Source organism: Chelmon rostratus, chromosome 10 (genome assembly GCF_017976325.1).
Source record: "Chelmon rostratus isolate fCheRos1 chromosome 10, fCheRos1.pri, whole genome shotgun sequence".
NCBI classification, from domain to species: Eukaryota; Metazoa; Chordata; class Actinopteri; order Chaetodontiformes; family Chaetodontidae; genus Chelmon; species Chelmon rostratus.
The window spans coordinates 19,058,839-19,076,598 of NC_055667.1; the positions used below are offsets into that span (position 1 = coordinate 19,058,839).

A 17,760-nucleotide genomic window follows, 5' to 3' on the forward strand; every position below is an offset into this window, starting at 1 on the left:
AATGCTCCAGCATGTTGACTGCTCTCAGGTTACAATATAGGGAGTGTTTGAGGTTTTTCCTCTTGTGTGTGTGTGTGTGTGTGTGTGTGTGCACGCAGCTAATGGAGCAGGGCTGGAGGGACAGAGCACTAACACGCTCCCAGGAGGCCCTGAAGGAGAGAGAGCTGCTGCGCCTCAACCCCATCAACTGGAGGGGAACACTGAAATAGGGTAAACCTCAACGTCCAGAGTCAAAACTTCAGACTCAGGCCTCGCTGTAGCACTTTGTCATGTGTGAGAGTCAGGTGAAAATGGGATGCAGCGTAGATAGGACATGTAATAAGTGCTGTGATAGCCATTGAAGGAACTTCACAGGGATATTTCTAGGATTTTCTAAACTGGGAAGAACCAAATGAAGCTCTTCACCTTCTTTCTGAATATGTAAGAACGCTGATCTACTTCCAATCTTACTGATCAAAGGTTCTCTTACCTGCTGCTGTGGGTTCCAATATGGTTAATCCAAGGTTTAGGAGTACTCTACCAGTTTAGCATTGCACTCCTAGAACACTGTTGGAGTCATGATATACAGTTCTTTTTTAAAAAAAATTGATGCAGCAGAACCAGAGGTAGTCTTTTTTTTCCAAGCCCTGTTCCTCATCAAAACCTGGTGGCTACATGACCCACAATGCAACTCATCCACCAACAGTTCTGTTGGAGCTTTTTGATGTGTCATGCCAGTCGCTGCAAATTTTGCCAAGAGCCATTAGCCTCAAGCAGAAATGAGGAGCCACAAAGATCATTTTCAAACTTGTAATCTTCTGCCCCAAAGGATGTTTTTTTTTTTTAATCAAATTTCATGCAGCTCCCAGTGGAGACACAAAACATCTATTTCACACATGCAGAAGTACTCCTCCAGACATGTAAACAGACTTTGATGTGAAGCATCAGTGGAGTTCCCCTTTAAAGATTTCTTCCAGTCATTACCTGATAATTTATAATGCAACAGAAAGTAGAAAGTAGAAAATCATTTACCAAAAGATAGAATGTTTTTCCTCATTCTGTTTGTGTAAAGAGCAGAGGAAGGCTGAAACAATGAAATTAAAAAATCAAATAAAAAAGGTTGAGGTGTGACAGACTTTTTATTGTAAAGCAAACATCAATAATAAATGACTCTGGGCAACTTTCCACACGAGGAAAACCAAAGACAAATGAGATGGACGGTAAGAAGTGATGCTTCAGTGGCTTTCTAACATGATGCTACCATATCTGCTAGAAGTACAATGAAGCAGATGAAAAACTGCATTGAAATTGCACACAGAAATACACAGAGGAAATGCCAAGAGCAAAATATGATAAACATCGTCCCAATAAATACTGCTTTTAAAATAAAGGCAACAGAAAATGGCTTTAATCGTCCAGATTAGAGCTGGTATTTATCTAAGCACATTTCCTCACACACTCATTAAGTGGTCAATAGCAGTGATGTATGTGTTCCAGAAGCTGTTGAAATCAGTCTTCCATGCCAAAGTAGGACAATAAATTAATACATACAATGTCGTACCTTTCATTTCAAATCCTATTTTCATGCATTAGTACTAAAAAGATTCATTCAGTAAGTAAGGAGGTAAAAAGTCATTCTGTGAACATAAATAACTGGTGGTTCATAATGGAGATATTCCAGAGTTTTCATCAATACCCCAAATTCCCTTATCTAGGCCCATGCAAGAAGCTTAGGTGTAACAGTAACCTGGCACAACCAAGACTTGCGTACCATTCAGTCTATGGGAAAACCTCTGCTTCACAGCATTGAAAATAATGGAAAACATGATGGAGATGACGACACGAGATTTTGATTGTGTGGAAGAAAACGACATCATTTCTTGAGCAACATTGAGGCCAAATGAGACATCCAGATGCATAATAGATTTTAACAATCAGGAGTGGTCCTCATGTCACCCTTGTTCCCAACAAAGTTGAGGTAGGGGATTGAGCTCAGTTCCTTTATATCAGTGCAGTGTTGCTTAAATATTCCTATTCGAGATTCACAGCTTCGCAGCCTTCAAGTTCTTTTTTTCCTGCATTATCCTATTCATAAACATAAATGACCCCAAGCCCTTTCAAGTAACTCCCCAAATAAATCCCTGAAAAGCTAGCATTGTAGGGATAGTTTCCTGCCCCCAGTTGAGTCTTTTTCACCCTAACTGGCTGGTATTCCAAGCTCCATTCTTAAGTCGTGGTCACACAGTCTAGCGTCCCTTCAGAAATCCATCCAGCATGTAGTCTCCCTTTTCTGTCAACCAGTATCCGGCCATAGCAGCCACACCTCCAATAAAAATGGCCGTGAAAACCATGTCACCCTTGGCAGCCAGCGTAGCTAGGGCACAGATTACAACGCCGAAGAACATCTGCTGCAGCACAAGGACCTCCTCATCTGTTATGTCGTCAAACAGCCCCTTCTCTGGCCCCACTGAGGAGGTAGAGGAAAAGAAATGTAACTAACGGATCTGAAGCTGTGAAAATGTATTTGTTTGTATATTTACTGTTACGACTACTTACCAGGAGGCTTATTCTCAACACAAATGCTATCTCTTCTAATGAATCCATCAGCACAATCACAGTGGAAGGAGCCCTCCTCATTGATACAAGCCTCATTGAGTCCTGGGCATGCTATTGCGCGTTCGCTACATTCGTCTATATCTGCACAAGGAAGCAAAGAAAAACGTTTTAAAAGAAAATCACAAAAAGATACAGAGGTGTGGCGTAGAATTTCAGTAAATAAGTGGTATATCCTTACCGAGACACTTGGCTCCTTGCAATCTGTAGCCACGTGAACATTTCTTACAGCGAGCCGGGCCACTACCCATGCAGCCCACACACGCCTGGTCACAGCCTGGATACAACAAAAGTGGTCAATGTGGCATACTGAAGTGGGCATTAAACACTATATTGTATGACTAACTATTCATTTGTCACAGTGGAAAATGTTTTCAATCTAGAGCTGCAACGACTAATGAATTAATTGCCAACTATTTTGTAAACTGATTAACTGGTTTGAGTAATTCAAAATTCTCTGATTCCTGTCCCTTAAATGTGGATATTTTCTGGTTTCTCTACTCCTCTATGACAATAAACTGAATATCTTCAGGTTGTGGACAAAAAAAGACATTTGAGGACGTCATCTTGGAGTTTAGGAAATGCTAATTGACATTTTTCACCATTACACACATTTTTACGAAACAAACATCAAGAAAATAATCAACATATTAATCAACAAGTAAAATAATCAATGGTTTTAACCACATATAATTCCACAAAAAAACAGCAACTAATATAGTTTACTATAACCATCCAATCATTGATTCATTTAAAAAAAAAATGCTAAACACTGGTTCTAGTTTCCCAAATGTGAAGATCTGCTGCTTTTCTTTGTCATGTGTCACAGTAAGTTGGGTTTTGGACTGTTGATTGTAAAAAAAAAACAAGCAATTTGAATACAAAGTCCTTGAGCTCTGGAAAGTTATAACATATGTATTTTTTTTACCAATTACTGACATTTTATCGAAAAAAAAAATTAATAGCTAATTAAAATAATCATTAGTTGAAGCCCTACACTCAATCAACAACACAGAAAACCATTTGTATTTTGACAGAAATGGCAGATTTTTTAATGATAATTTCACCAATTTTGCAAATGTAACTAAAGACCTCTCTCTTATCCCACTTCAAATATAATAATAAAAAACAGCAGCTACACAGGAGAACGTACCTCTGCATTCATATGATCCGTCTGTGTTGTGACAGTAGGTGTTAGAAGGACACCGAGCCAGCTCTGTACCACACTCGTCAATGTCTAAGAGATATACAAGGGCAATCAGACAATACACATCAGGAAAACTGGCACAGACTCAATGAAATGTTACTACATGGCCTCCAAAGCCACACTCACCCACGCACTTGTTGTCATGAAGCATCCAGCCGGGTTTGCAGTCAAGGCATTTGTAGTCCTGTGGCCCCGCACATTTCTTACAGGAGTGGTAGCAAGCTACAAAGGGTGAGAGACAAGGAGACAGTGAGAGGGTCGATTTTAAATGACCTCAAAACAGAATTGTATCCATGTAGAGGGTTGAAACAACTGTCTGCATCTGCCGCACCTGCACAGGCTCCTACGCTGTTATTGGAGCTTTTCTCTCTGAAGTAGCCATCAGCACAGCTCTGGCACAGTCGACCCGAGTATCCGGGATCACACACACACTCTCCATCTCCAAGGCGAGTGCCCTCGCCCTCACAGCGACCCAGACCTCCACACACACCACCAGGGCTGGATGGACACTCTATAATGGATAAACATGCTATTGGTGGTGCTCTGGAGCTCTTGGAATTAGCATGGTGATTTTTACATTTTAATTAAGTTTCAATCATTCTTCATGTGGGGCAACCAAGAATAAATGAGGTTTGGCATGGAAAGGTTTTCTGTACTGATATCAGGAAGCTTTTGTTTCACTCTTAATGTTTCTCACACCTTTGCAGTCAGGTCCAAAGCGTCCAGGTGGACAGCAGAGCCTCAGCTCCTCTATGCACAGCCACTCAAACAGGTCTGGTGCCTCCTGCTGCCTACAGGACACATACATCACACGTCAGTCAAGTAGTTCAGAGAGGGGCATAGTAATTTTACATACACAGCTGGGCCCAATACTGTTTAAATTTAAATTATAAATGTGGAATTAAAAATAATTTAATTACAGGATTTATTTCATGCAGATAATCTAGAATTTGCTGTTCCTCTCTGTGATTCACCAAAAACTCAACTACATGAATGCACATATCACACTTACCTGTGGAACCACCATGTCTCTACTTGGTCCTCTATCTGCTCCAGCAGCTGGTTACATTCAAAGTCTGTTTTCTCACAAGCAGCTTCTACTATCTCCAGGAGCCGAGTCTCACTGAAACAAGAGGCCAGCAACTAGAGATGTAAGACCAAAGTGAAATAACAGAGCGGAAGCTCTTCCACCCCCACCCCCCAAAAGGATAGTGGAGCCTTGCTCTGGTCCACTGAGGTTTCACTCCCCTCAGTGGACTGCCACATTTAAAATAGACCGCATTGTGTAATCGTTCACACGTAACAAAATATCATACAATTGTGCAGGGAAGACAAAGGACTTGCAAAACTGAATCGCATTATTCAGGATGGTTCCAGTAATACAAAATCAAGAAAGAAAGTTGGTTATGTAACAACATAAATGCATTTTCTAAGACAATTTGAATCTGTTAGTCTTTTCTGTTTGGGATTTGTTATACTAAGTATTGACTAACTGCTCAATCCCCATAAATCTGGTAAATAAATGAGAAAATGATGATTTTTTAAGAAGCTCAATATGTTGTCGGTGTGACTCCAGTTAAGGCTTTCTCTTACCTGCGTGCATACTTAGCCAGCTTTTCCTCTTCCCAGGCAGTGTTTCCTCCCCCAAAGTTCTTGTTTGCCGTTTTCTCCAAGCCCTAAACACAGGAAAATCCCAGGAGTCGGGACAACTGAAAAACTGGGCTCAAGAAGACAAACATGAACCAATGTAGCTGCAGTACCTTAATAAAACTCTCTGTGAGTTTTTGGCAGGTTTGGCACGGCGCTGTCTGGACTCTGACCACAGAGAGCTCTGAGAGAAGCACCAGAGCGGGCAGGAACGGCCAGGCCCACCACATGATCCTTCAGGGGGGGAAAAAACAGTAATGTATTAGAAATGTTCTGGTTTAAATACTCTCAGAAAAACTTTACTTATCATAGCTGGATGCTATGCACTATTACTGTATGTGGAGGAAGCAGACAAACAAAAACATCTGTACAATATAAAGCCATCGAATCCAAAGCAATGCAGTATTCACTACCGTGAAGCATAGTTTTCAGTATTTACTAAGATAGTGTCAGAGTGGTGACAATTTCACTCTTATGCATTTTTAAGCTGTTGAGCTGCATTATACTGCTATCCTGTTATTTAGTTCATCCTCTGTGACCACAGATTAATATTTTCATACAGTTTTAAATTATTCAAATAATCTGTAGTTCAGTGGCGGTTCTCAAAATGTTACACTCAATCAGACTCGTTTAGATTACAAAGAAACAGTTTAGCTCGACTGGGATGTGCTTCCTCCATCATTAGCTTAGCTAGCTCAGCATCAGCACCACACAGAATTAGCCAACTAGCAACTGGCTAAGGACGATAGTTAGCTGCTAGCAAAAGCAACCGTTGTTTATCATAGTCTAATCTGTCCGGTGTGCCATTGAAGTCCACTGAACTCAGCGAAAGCGTCCTCCTGAGGATATTTAACCTTAAATATCTTGCTTCGTAATATTTACTGTAGTTATTCTGAAATTAGCTAGCTGAACTGTTAATATTGGCTATTTGGTCCTACCTTATTGCAAAGCCACCACGTCCGCTGCACCACTGGCGATTGTCTGATTCCCTGCTGGTTCACACAATGCGGACAGGGTTTCACATGTTGGAAAGCCACTAAAGCTTCCACTGAGCCATTTCAGTCGCCAAGACGGCCAGCTGAACGACAGGCTAGCTAATGTTGGTGCGGCTCATTCAGGCTAAACGTAGCGCTACCCTGCGCCGGGATGAGTCGATGAATGGCTTCCAGTCGCTTCTCTGTTGTCCGCGCAGCTGAGCCACACAGGAGATGGCACCGCCCAAACCGGCTGCGATTTAATTCATCCACCAATCAACAGCCTGTCAGTGACTGTGAGTGACACCGACAGCACAGACGAATCATGTTGCTCAAGACATTTAAACAACACAATGTGGCAGCTCTTGATGGACAGTTTAGATTAATAATACATTTTGTTACATGTGTGGGAAATTAGAGAAAACTCAAGATATCCGCAATTACTGATTGGAAGTTACAATTCAAAATTTGTTCACATTGATTTTTACTTATAAGAACCCTTAGTAAGGTTCCCTTGTAAAAAACAATTATTTTTCCTGAACATGAATGTTTTTTGTTTGCTTTACCCTCTCTTGCTGCATAATGCCACGATTTATGGATGCTTTTCTACATGTTGAACAAATGCGAGGACGTTGCTCTGCAAACACACATCTTATGCCATGTTTGTAATGAAAAGGAACTGACACTGGTTTGTAGTCAGAAGAGCAACTGACTTCATGATTCAGACAGCGTCTTTATTCAATCCAACTGTAAACGTTCAGAGAAAACACAGTATAAAACAGACCTGCCACGCCTGAACAAACAATTTGAATATACTGGTGTATAAACTCAGAGAAAGGAAATAATTAGTTTTTTTTAATAATTTTTTTCTTCATGTTTCTTAGGGCAGTCATATGGAATACATGCACATGCAGAATATCAAATGCCAGTAAATACGTAAAAACACACAATGGCTTGTTTTAAGGCTGAAAACGGCTCAAATAAATGATGCAGTAAGGACAAAAACAATGGAGCAATTTGCTTCACTGAGATTAATGGTTTGGTGTCCTAAGGCATGCTGTTAATACATATACATTCACCACAGACCACTTTGTGATCAAACTGTGTATTCAATCTTGAATTTACCTTCAGAAGTAATGAAGTTTCAGTGTTATTTTCAACAGGCACGAGACCAGATGTTTAGACCAACGAATACAAAAGCTGCAAACTGGTTTATCTGAACATCTGAACTCATTACTGGCTGCTTGTCCCAAAACTAAAGTTTGGTGACGTGTCCTCAGACCCATTCCATTTTACTGACCTTGGGGCTTGTGTCGGGGCTGGATGGAGGCGTAACTAGACAAGGCTGCAACGGCACCGTCTCCCCAGAGTCTTCAACCCCAACCCCAACACAACTCTGGGGCACTCCTGCAAGGCGTAGTACAGTAGTCCCAGCTGTGAACCCAGACAGTCTTCGTGCCAGAGTCCGGGATGCCATCCTGAGGCCGCCTGCTCTTTTCCGCCTGGCTGATGCAGTAGCCATTTGCGGAGCCCCGGCTAATTCAGTCAGAAAACCAAGACTCTGGGAGGGGAGGCTGTAGACGTGGAGGCCACGGAACAGCTCCGGCAACGGCCGGAAGCCACCTGGAGGCTGAGGTGGAAGCGATTCAAACTGCACCAACATGAACCGCTCACCAGCGCGGCCCTGCAAATAGTCTGCTAGAATACAGCTCAGTGAAGCAGTGAAAACATCCACACAGGAAGGAGAAGCAGTGTAGCTTCTTCCTGCCTCCTCTTCCTCCATGTCCCTGTTCCTCTCCCAGCTCCGAGCCCCCCATTCTTCGGCCCTTATCCAGGCGGCCTGGGTCAGGACCAACACCACTTTGCCCCGCTGCCTCTGCAGTCGGTTCAGTCTTGAGTGGAGCCAAGGCACGGGGCCTAAGACGCTGAGCTCGGCCTGGCTCCACAGGTCTAGAGACACGCTGAAGCCCAGGGCTTGGAGGGACGAGCCCAGGTGACTCATCAGCTCTGGCAAAGCCGGATCGTCATCAGGTGGGTACAGCAGCACCACGTGACCGCCACCCACCGCACCTGAAACAGAGGAAGATTTTTAGACAGGAATAGTCAGAGGCTTTGAGAAATACACTTGTTTGCTTTGTCTGTCGGTTAAATACAAAGCTACAGCCAGGAGACGTTTAGCTTAGCTTAGCACAAAACCTAGAAACAAAGGGAAACAGCTAGCCTGGCTCTGTCCAACAGTGACAAAATCCACCTACAAGCACTTCTACAGCTCACCATCTTACAAATTGTATTTGGTTTGCCTAATCAATGTAAAAACAAAGTGTAAAAATGACAATTTGCCACTTTTAGGGGGTTATGAGCCTGACTATTTCTTGCCCGAGGCAGATTTTGTTACCTAGGCTAGCTGTGTCCCCCTGTGTGTTTTTTGTGTGTGCGTGTGTGCTGTAGTCTTATATTTAACAGACAGATGTGAGAGTTTGACCATCTAACTCTCGCTATTTCCCAAAATGTAAATATATGTAAGTATATTCAAACTATGAAATAGAATAAGAGGGGTTTTTTTTTTTTGGAAACCTGCACAAAAGAATGAGCCACAATTGCAGCAAAAAGTAAAACTAGCTAAAGATACCGAATGTAAATGACAACTGAGTAATCCACACAAGTCAACATGTAATCACAAGAACATGCATGTTAATACCTCTTTACATATGTGTGAATAAAAGTATGACAAATGTAATGTTAACAGTATGAATGGGATGTGGAAAATAGCGGATGCTCAGTATAAAATGGTTCGGGTCTCTCGTACCTTTAACATCATCTTCTTTTAACCATCTCCACATGTAACCTGAAAGGAAAACAGCAGTACACACTGAGGGTTTTTTTTTTTTTTTGCTAAGATGCCATTAATATTTATTGAGCAACAAATAGAAAACTGACCTTTTAGGACACCTTGTATAAAATAGGCTCCTAGTATGGCCAGGCACATTAGCAGTAATCCTATGAGGAGTGGCAGGCTCCATCTCCATCGAGATTCTGGAAAATAAATTAATCATTAAGCACAGAAGTCTTGAAAAAGCATGTCAGAGAAGTTTCACAGAAACTGTTTGTTATAAAAGTCAATTGCTTATCTGCCACATTCTAATGAAAAAATTTTGCTTGTTTTAGCTGATAACAGTTAAACATTAAACACGCTTAATCTGGATCTAAAAAGTCTTACTTGCAAATGGACACTGGGGCTCTAAGTATGGCTCCACCCCATGTAACTTTATCTAAGAAAATGAGCGAAAGGGTTATACTGACTATAGAAAATATTATATTTACAGTTAAAGATTATTTTCAATGTCAGGACAAAGACGGAGATCACCTGAACACAAAGCAGAGGATGTGACGACACATTGAACTCTCCTGTTTTCTGAAAATTAAGAAAAACATTGCACTTTATGAGAGTAATGCTTGCGAGTTCACAGTCGAATATGCATGTGAGCATCATACATTTTCACAGTGCAAAGAAATGAATGGAATCACAAGGCAGACAATCAATTCTGTAATTCTTCATACGATTTGGAGAGCGAGCAGCAGTAATGTAAAGCACCTGAAAGTTGTAGTTAATGTTAAAAAAGTAAAAAAAAAACATGGTCCCTTTGAGTGAGGCTGAGGTCCTTGGTTTCAGTTAGAACGTGCGGGGGTGGATTAAGTTTTTAGATCCTTTACCTGAGTGAAAGAAGTAAACTCGTAAAGTAAAAATGCTGTAAAAATGTTGGATCTTGTCGAGGTGCAGATGCGATTAACTGATCATATTCTGTCTAATAAATTGCAGAAAACTCTGAAACATAATGCACTTTCCAATACTGTGACAGCTTGCTAAGAAAGCGAAGTCTTTCTTGACGCTGTTACCCAGTGTCCACTGTGTGTTGCACTCCAGCCAGCGTGTGCATGGTTGTGGAGTCTCTGTCTGGAGGCCGTCACCTCCTCACACCGGCCTCCAGCCAGGTCCTTCCTGCAGAGCCACACCTCTGCCTCCAGTCTGCAGGGGGCAGTCACATTCCAGCTCAGCCCTGTGCCGCCCTCTCTCATCTGACACTCAGCCAGGGACACGGACACGTTGCGCTGCATTCTTTCCAGCGCATCTGACAAAATAAACATTGCTATGTTGTGAAATCATTGCAAATAAATCTTGCTCTCAGGTTGAACTCGGTATATCTTCTTTTACCTTGTTGGTTTTTGAAAGGGCAGGATTCTGTTCGGAGCGGCTTTCCCTTCCACCAAACCTGCAAACAAAGGTTTTTGAATTTTTTATTTCCCCGTAAATGTTTTTTTTTTCTTGTCAGTTACAATTAAAATGTCAGCTGGCTACCTGGAAGCACAGGCATGGTACAACAAAGTTTGATGAAATGACCATTTCTGTCTTGCCTTTGGGCTGCAAAGGTAAAAAACAAACAAACAAACATTTAAAAAAAGTATAAAAAATAAACACAGACAATATTGATGTTTTGACTGACAGAGCTGATTAATATGAATAGTTTAGCACTGACTGACCCATGCAAGCACCTCTCCAGGTATTTCATTCCAAACCATCTGGCACATGATTTCATCTTGTCTGGCATCAGTGTTTTCCAGCTGGAGGACGACCACATTTCTCTTATGATCAGCCACAGCTCGGAGTCTTGGGGCTGAGACAGAGACGCATCAATCGCAGCTTGTGACTGCATGCCCATCAGCATGTACGCAGAACACACTAATCTGGATAAACGGGTGGAAGCGGAGCACACCTGGCAATTTTACATCTCTTACCATCACATTCCCTGACAGTGCCCTCTAGGTTCATGGAGCAAACTGGAAGAAAGAGGGACGAGTGGATGTTCAGTGACGCTCACGGTGGTGGTGGTTCAGCGTGTCTCTGCTTATATTACAGCACTCAACCTCACCTTCTTCTAAAGATGGGACTGTGATTTTTTGAATGTTGTGCGCTCCATCTGAATGTGCGTCGACGTGGACCACAACGGGAACGCCGAACACCACTCTCTCTATCAACAGCAGCTGAATTTACAGGAAATATACGCATGTTGTAAAGTATTTAAATCACTCGGTCACAACAAGCACAAGATGAAGATATTTTGATAACTAGTCTTTATAAATAAATGAATAAATACGAGTGCAGCACAATGAGAGACTAGCAGTGGTGGAAAAAATACTCCTTTACTTCAATAGAAGTACCAATAAAGCAATGTAAAAATTACAAGTAAAAGTGCTCTGGTAATACTCAAGTGTCTCAGAATACCACTGGATACAAGTTAAATAATCAACCGACACCAGAACTGACAACTACACAAGGTAATTCCTTCACACCTGCCCAATATAAGATACCTCGTGTGTGGGCTGCTGAGAAGCTCGGTCTGAACCCGAGTGCTTTAGTTTAAACTGGAGCGCCTTGCAAAATTCACTGGAGCCTGGAGAGCTGAGACACACTTTCACCAAAGCTGTGACACAGAGAGCAGAGAAGAAGAGTAAACCGAGGGGCTTGAATGAAAAAAGGTAATCTACAGAAAACGATGCGTGTGACTTTGCGTATGTTTTTTGGGTTGAGCTTATGAGTCTGTACCTTTTGGCTCAGGAAGCACAAAGCGACCACTTCCCTCTGCCATTTGATTCGTGCCAAACTCCTCTTCATCATTGAGGTCACCAGATTCCTCAGGAACCTGCTTTGCATTATCCACTTCTGCAACAACAAGCACAATGCAATTGCAGTCAGTGAATACTGCAGCGGAGAACAAAGTGTTTTGCTGACTGTCAAACAAATACGATAAGAATGCAGGAAACACTGACAATAACATTGGCATCAAAGACATTTAATGTGAGAAGGAAAACGCATTGATGTGGTTAAGAAGACCGATCACCCCGGCTGATCTGTGACAAACCGTGAGCTGTGATGACGATTCGAAGGCAAGGTTCGCAGTCTCGTGTGGCCGAACAGCACAGGATCGCTTTAAGCTGCACACGAGTAACATTCACTGTGTCATCCGGATCGGGCAGGGCGGCACTGTACAGAGAGGCTGCGGAGAGAGGAGAGCGTTTCTGCTTCAGACAAACTGCGGGCCGACTCATGCGCGAGCTCATTGCCATGATATGAGATGCATGTGTGTCGCTGGTGCTGCTACCTGAGCTCACGTGGCAGTCAGTCAAACCCTGAAGAAAGAAAAAGTTGTGGATGAGAAGTGAAGTGAACGCCTCCTCTCGCCTATGATGAAAGACACCTCCGGAGCATCATCAAGAGTGGAGATAGAGGCATTCAAAAGCAACACTATCACACACAAAAGCAAAATAGCTTGTTATGCAGGTTTTGAATGAATTCCTACAAATTGCATTTCAGTGAAAAGGAGCGAGAGCAGAAACAGATGCAGTGAGGAGCTGCAGGATTTATAACAATAATAATAATTAGAAGAAAATGTATGATCAGAATGGAATTTTTACTCATTTGCATGGTGGGGGTGTGGTAATTGTTTGTGTAACCTTGTTAGACATCGCTACACATTTGTGAAAACAATCCCATAATTCCAGCATAATACATGATAATATAACACCCATGTTACACTGAAAGGCAATATATCTTCCGTCACTTAGGGTAGACTGAATATTAGCAGCACCTCACAGTAGAAAATGCATTACTCCACGGCAGCAGAACCGCAGCCTCCAAAAATGACCAAACTCAAAGAATGCCAGGAATAAACACACACACACACACACACACACACACACACACACACACACACAGTCCTTTGTAATGTTTTACCTACAGTTTTGTAAGTCTTGTCATACAGCCCTCCTTGGAAATGGAGCAGTGGAGTAGGGTGTCATGCTCAGGCTCGATAGTAAATAAGTAATGGACATTAAACTCTAACTCTCTCTCTCTCTCTCTTCTCTCCTAATTCTCCCCAAAAAACAAATGAAGCCTGCACACCACATGTTTTTATTCTGCATGTAGCAACTGGCGAGATTTCCATCGACAGCAATGCAAAAAGGTGGAACACGCCTAACTTAGAAGAGGACAAATAAAAAACACAAAACAGAAATATTAAAGCCATACAGGTCGCAGTCACTCTCTTACAGCCTGCTTCCACGGCTGCAGCTCTTAAGCAGCCAGAGGGTTATCTTGTTACCTCGCTGCAGGTCAGCTCAGGCGCGTGTCGGTCGACCATCTCCAGTGCTCCTGCAGACACGAGCGGCCAGAAGCGCAGCAGTGACAGCAGCAGAGAAGCACGTGGCACCCATAGGAGCGTGGGAGCCATGACTCCGAGTGCGCCTCTGCGCGCGGCGCAGGGCGCACGTCTCCTGCTCCGCGGCTGGACTCCCCTCGTCCGAAACACAAAGAGCCGTGGCCCGCTACCCGCAGAGCAGCATGCCAGTGGTGTTTTCTCGGTGGAAAGCAGCGGTTGTGGCTTGTCCCGCGCTGGCCGACTGTTGTGACGCTCCTGGCGCGTTGTTCCGCACGCCCTCTCCGGTGATTGACAGAGGAGATGGGCGTGTTGCAGCACCACACCTGCTCAGGTAGGATGGAGAAGCTTAGTGACACTGAGTTCAATGAATATAATTTGTGTAGGAAAAATAAAAAAGAAATATGAATAAACAAGAGTTTGCTGATGCAGTCCTTCTTTTATTTTTATTTTTTATTTAATTAGTTGCTTCCCCGTCACTGTTCATGACTGATAAAAGTTGTAAGTTGCGGAGTAGCAGAAAAAGTTTGAGTACCAGTGGTTTGTGAATCATTTATTGGAATTTAGATCATAAAATGAATATGAACTCATCTATAACAATGTACAGGCAAAGGCCTGTCTGGCAGCATGCATGTGCTGAGGTGGAAGCACAATATGTTGTTAAAAATTTGCCCATCAGATAAGGTCAAATATCTATTAGGTGGTGGTCGGCGCCTCATGGCAGTTCACTGGACCATCAAAGCACCAACGTTTTTTATGTCCATTAACGGTTGTGTTTTGAAGCATCTAACTGAAAGTTGTAGAGTGAGGAATGTGGGGGTTCAATTCATTGGTCGTGACTCTCCCTCTGCACACTGCAACCCCCTCTGCTCTGCCCAATAAATGTCAGCCCATTTCGTTGTCCACTTTAATGGCCAAATTACAGCCACCATCAAATCCATCAGATTTAATGCCTGCGGTATTTCTCAAAGTGTTTAACACTCTTTTATTGAGTGCAAATAACTCTCTGTGCCCTGGCCGTGTTCTCTCCTGCCTCCAGCACACAGGAGTGCACCCTTCTCTTGAGCCTTGACCACACCGATTTAAAACATTTTAGACCCACTTCTAAATCGTTTTCATCCACTGTTTACTAAGAGTTGATGTACAAGCTTATGCTTCTTCCTGCTCCTTTTCGGACATGTTAAGCTACTATTGTTTTGTTGGTTAGGTGTTCGAAATAAAGCCTCATTCATTCATTCATGTCAATGTTTGTGTACGCATCATAGCACCAAATCTGCTCTCATCAAAGTAACTAATATCCTTTTACTTACAGCTGATGTTCGAGAATGATTTTAATTCTTTTGTATTTGAGCTTTGCATTTGGCACAATGGATCACTGTTTCCTGCTGAATCACCTTTAAATGCCATTTATCAGCCAGGACTATCTCAGTGGCTGCCTCCTCTTCAGTGGCCCTTGCCTCTGACCTGTGGTGTTCCCCAAGGCTCCACCCTTGGCCTGTTGTTGTTCTTCATATACATGCTGGGACATAAACAAACACAATATTCAGTACTATTGTCATGCAGATGGAACACAAAGTTATGTCCCATGAAAACCCAGTGTAGAAGCCATGATTAATCATTTATCCTGCCTTTCAGAAATAGGTGTTGGATGTCCTGTAACCTTCTCCAGTTAGATGAAAACAATTAATTCCCTTTAATCCCTCGAACGCCATTACTATTTTAAAGAAACATCTTGGACCCTTGTCTTCAAATTTCAAACTCGCAGCCAGAAACCTGGGTGTCATATTTGACAGTTTTAGAATTGATTTTTACGATTTTCCTATCACCTTTAAAGCACTGCATTGTTTAGCTCCCAGATGCACTGCTGAATTGCTGCTCCCCTATGAGCCAGGGTGCAGCCTCAGATCCTGGGCCAGGGCTCTGCTGGCTGTTCCCGAGTCCTGGCTCAAGACCAAAGGTGATCAGGCTTTTGCGGCCAATTACCCTCAGTTCTTGGACTCCCTGCCCGAGGATCTGAGGCTTACCAAATCAGTGACGTCTTTTGAATAAATAAATAAAAAGCCTTTCATTAATTCTGGTGCACCATTTTATTGTCTTATCTTTTTTTAATTAGTATTTATTTATTATTTTAGCTTTTAAAGCATTTTGTAACTCTGCTTTGAAAAGCACTGTACAATTAATAAATGTTATCATTGTTATTATTATTACCATTGCTATACTCCACAAGGCTGTCAGTAAACATATTATTGGCCGCAGAAATTGAACTTGTGGTCATTTGCTCACAAGATTGCCTCATTAACTCTAAACCCTCTTTTCTGTATCCAATCCCTACTTTCATCTTTTGACTCTACCTCTTTATTTTCCATCCCCTACCCGAACCAGGGTTTGTATTCCCACCCCGCTTTTTCTTGGTGCAGTTGGTGAGAGGCAGGGGTAGATGATGGTAGTGTGGCAATCAGCAGTTACATGTGGCATCTAGGCCTGTGGTAGCATTGTAGCAGCTAACAATAGCTAAAGCGGTGAGAGTACGATAGTATCTTAGCAGTTAGTATTGGTAGCTAGCAATTAACATTAACAGTATAGGTGAATCTAGCTTTATTGTCTTCTTCTGTTCCTCTTAGCAGGTAGCGGTTAGCACGTAACATTAGCTAAATGGTAGCATCGGAACTGTATTGTCTTCTTCTGTTCTTCCTAGCGGTTAGCATTAGCATTAGCAATAGTTAAATGGTAGCATCGGTACTGGCCACTACCTGGAGCATCTCTGGGTCAGTTGAACGTGGCGGTGCTGTTTGGATTGTGTAGGAGCAGTGTGAACTGGCACTAGGGGGGGTGACTCTGGGACGCCGGAGTTCACTGCCTAACCTCCTGGAGGTGTAGTGGGACTAAGTAGGCGAAACACCGTTGAAGGGAGGTTTCCACCTGATGACCCCCAGAGACGTGTTAGGAATCACTGCTCTTTGGCATGTATAGAGGCAGATTAGAGCTCCAAGGTTCTTCACTGAGAATGAATCCTCTTTTTGAGCACAAGTATCTTGTGTTTAAATTAACTAAGTTTCTACTAAAACAGAGGCTTTCGTTTGAGTGCTTTCAGTTGGAGTGCTGAAAGTTTAATCATTAACCTTTATCAAAGTGATTCGTCAGTCCACTGTTAGCAATATAATTTGTATTCTTGCTTATCTGCTGTACATTTTAGAACCCTAACACCTGCGTTAACTGCAGGTCCAGTTAGTGTGCAGTCAGAAAAAATGCAAATTCATTGTGGATCTTAAATGACAGCCACATATCTCCAAGTACACACTCTGAAACTCTGTGGTTTAGCTATTTTTTGCCACAATGCTATTGCTATGTGATTAAACTGACTTACAGATAGTGAACTTTGCAGGGGATCAACTCTTCATTTGCAACTAAAATTCAAATGATAATGTATTGTAGCTTTTTTTTTTCTCCATCATATAACTTACCCCAGTTTTGTTACTTTGTATGATTTACACCTTGAATTTGCAACATTAAAAATTTAAGGCAGTACGAAGAAAGTCTGTTTTAGTTACTCTTACGAGACGAGATTAACCTTTATGTGCTGAACTTGGGGGGTTCTGGTGTTTCATCTACCGTGACAATTTACTTCCTTGTTAATCCTGTCGGGCAGGTCTGTCACTCAGAACACTGGAGTCTTATCAGCGTTGAGACAATGTGTGACGTCTGGGTGATTCATTTGATCAAAAGCACATGAAGCTTATTGAAATGCAGACTGAACATTCGTTATGCGTGAATCTTTTTATTCAAAGCATTCTTCATGTTCTATACCAGACTTTATAATGCCTATAGTGGTTGGCTAATATCTCAACAGTGCTTGCTGAAGGAGGATAAACAAGTTATAGAGACAGTTAAGTGACACTGAACAAATATTTTGTCAAGGGATTGAATATAAAAATGCAGCACGCTTGAGGAAAAAGAAATGAACCAAAACGCTGACTCATTTCTGCTGTTTTTAGGAGGTAGTATGTGTGCAAATATTAAATAACAGAGCTGCAGACAAACACAATCTATATGTAATACAGTCCTGATTCCAAAAAAGATGGGACACCGTGGACAACATAAAGAAAACAGAATGAGATAATCTGTTGTGGAAAGC

At 42.2% G+C, this 17,760-nt stretch overlaps 2 protein-coding genes across 4 annotated transcripts; both read right to left on the reverse strand.

Annotated features, from left to right (window-relative positions):
- Positions 1-1,110: 1,110 nt before the first annotated feature.
- Positions 1,111-6,593, reverse strand: LOC121612871 (protein disulfide isomerase Creld1). The gene is made up of 11 exons (XM_041946024.1): positions 6,385-6,593; positions 5,560-5,680; positions 5,393-5,475; positions 4,812-4,922; positions 4,499-4,590; positions 4,131-4,310; positions 3,926-4,021; positions 3,746-3,829; positions 2,774-2,869; positions 2,536-2,676; positions 1,111-2,446 (listed from the first exon to the last, which is right to left on the reverse strand). The coding sequence occupies exons 2-11, from the start codon at positions 5,674-5,676 to the stop codon at positions 2,226-2,228; spliced, it is 1,221 nt and encodes a 406-aa protein (XP_041801958.1). The 5' UTR covers positions 5,677-5,680; positions 6,385-6,593; the 3' UTR covers positions 1,111-2,225.
- Positions 6,594-7,122: 529 nt separating this feature from the next.
- Positions 7,123-13,888, reverse strand: wu:fl23c11 (interleukin-17 receptor C). Of its 3 annotated transcripts, none has more exons than XM_041945873.1 (16): positions 13,575-13,888; positions 12,576-12,603; positions 12,336-12,470; positions 12,020-12,136; positions 11,785-11,897; positions 11,346-11,457; positions 11,212-11,253; positions 10,957-11,090; positions 10,775-10,837; positions 10,631-10,688; positions 10,315-10,547; positions 9,785-9,832; positions 9,638-9,689; positions 9,358-9,453; positions 9,227-9,265; positions 7,123-8,490 (listed from the first exon to the last, which is right to left on the reverse strand). In XM_041945873.1, the coding sequence occupies exons 1-16, from the start codon at positions 13,701-13,703 to the stop codon at positions 7,697-7,699; spliced, it is 2,193 nt and encodes a 730-aa protein (XP_041801807.1). In that variant the 5' UTR covers positions 13,704-13,888; the 3' UTR covers positions 7,123-7,696. The 3 variants fall into 3 exon arrangements, with proteins under 3 accessions (XP_041801807.1, XP_041801808.1, XP_041801809.1); XM_041945874.1 differs by having other exon boundaries at positions 12,576-12,718; positions 13,575-13,684; XM_041945875.1 differs by having other exon boundaries at positions 12,576-12,655; positions 13,575-13,622.
- Between the last annotated feature and the right edge of the window lie 3,872 nt (positions 13,889-17,760).

Coding starts and splice junctions, on each gene's coding strand:
- LOC121612871 (XM_041946024.1), bottom strand. CDS start 5,676: ATGTGGTGGGCCTGGCCGTTCCTGCCCGCTCTGGTGCTTCTCTCAGAG. Junction 3,830..3,925: donor TCATGACAACAAGTGCGTGG/GTGAGTGTGGCT, acceptor TATATCTCTTAG/ACATTGACGAGTGTGGTACA. Junction 2,870..3,745: donor CGGATCATATGAATGCAGAG/GTACGTTCTCCT, acceptor TGTTGTATCCAG/GCTGTGACCAGGCGTGTGTG.
- wu:fl23c11 (XM_041945873.1), bottom strand. CDS start 13,703: ATGGCTCCCACGCTCCTATGGGTGCCACGTGCTTCTCTGCTGCTGTCA. Junction 12,137..12,335: donor AATCGTCATCACAGCTCACG/GTTTGTCACAGA, acceptor TTGTTGTTGCAG/AAGTGGATAATGCAAAGCAG. Junction 9,454..9,637: donor GCCCCAGTGTCCATTTGCAA/GTAAGACTTTTT, acceptor TTTATTTTCCAG/AATCTCGATGGAGATGGAGC.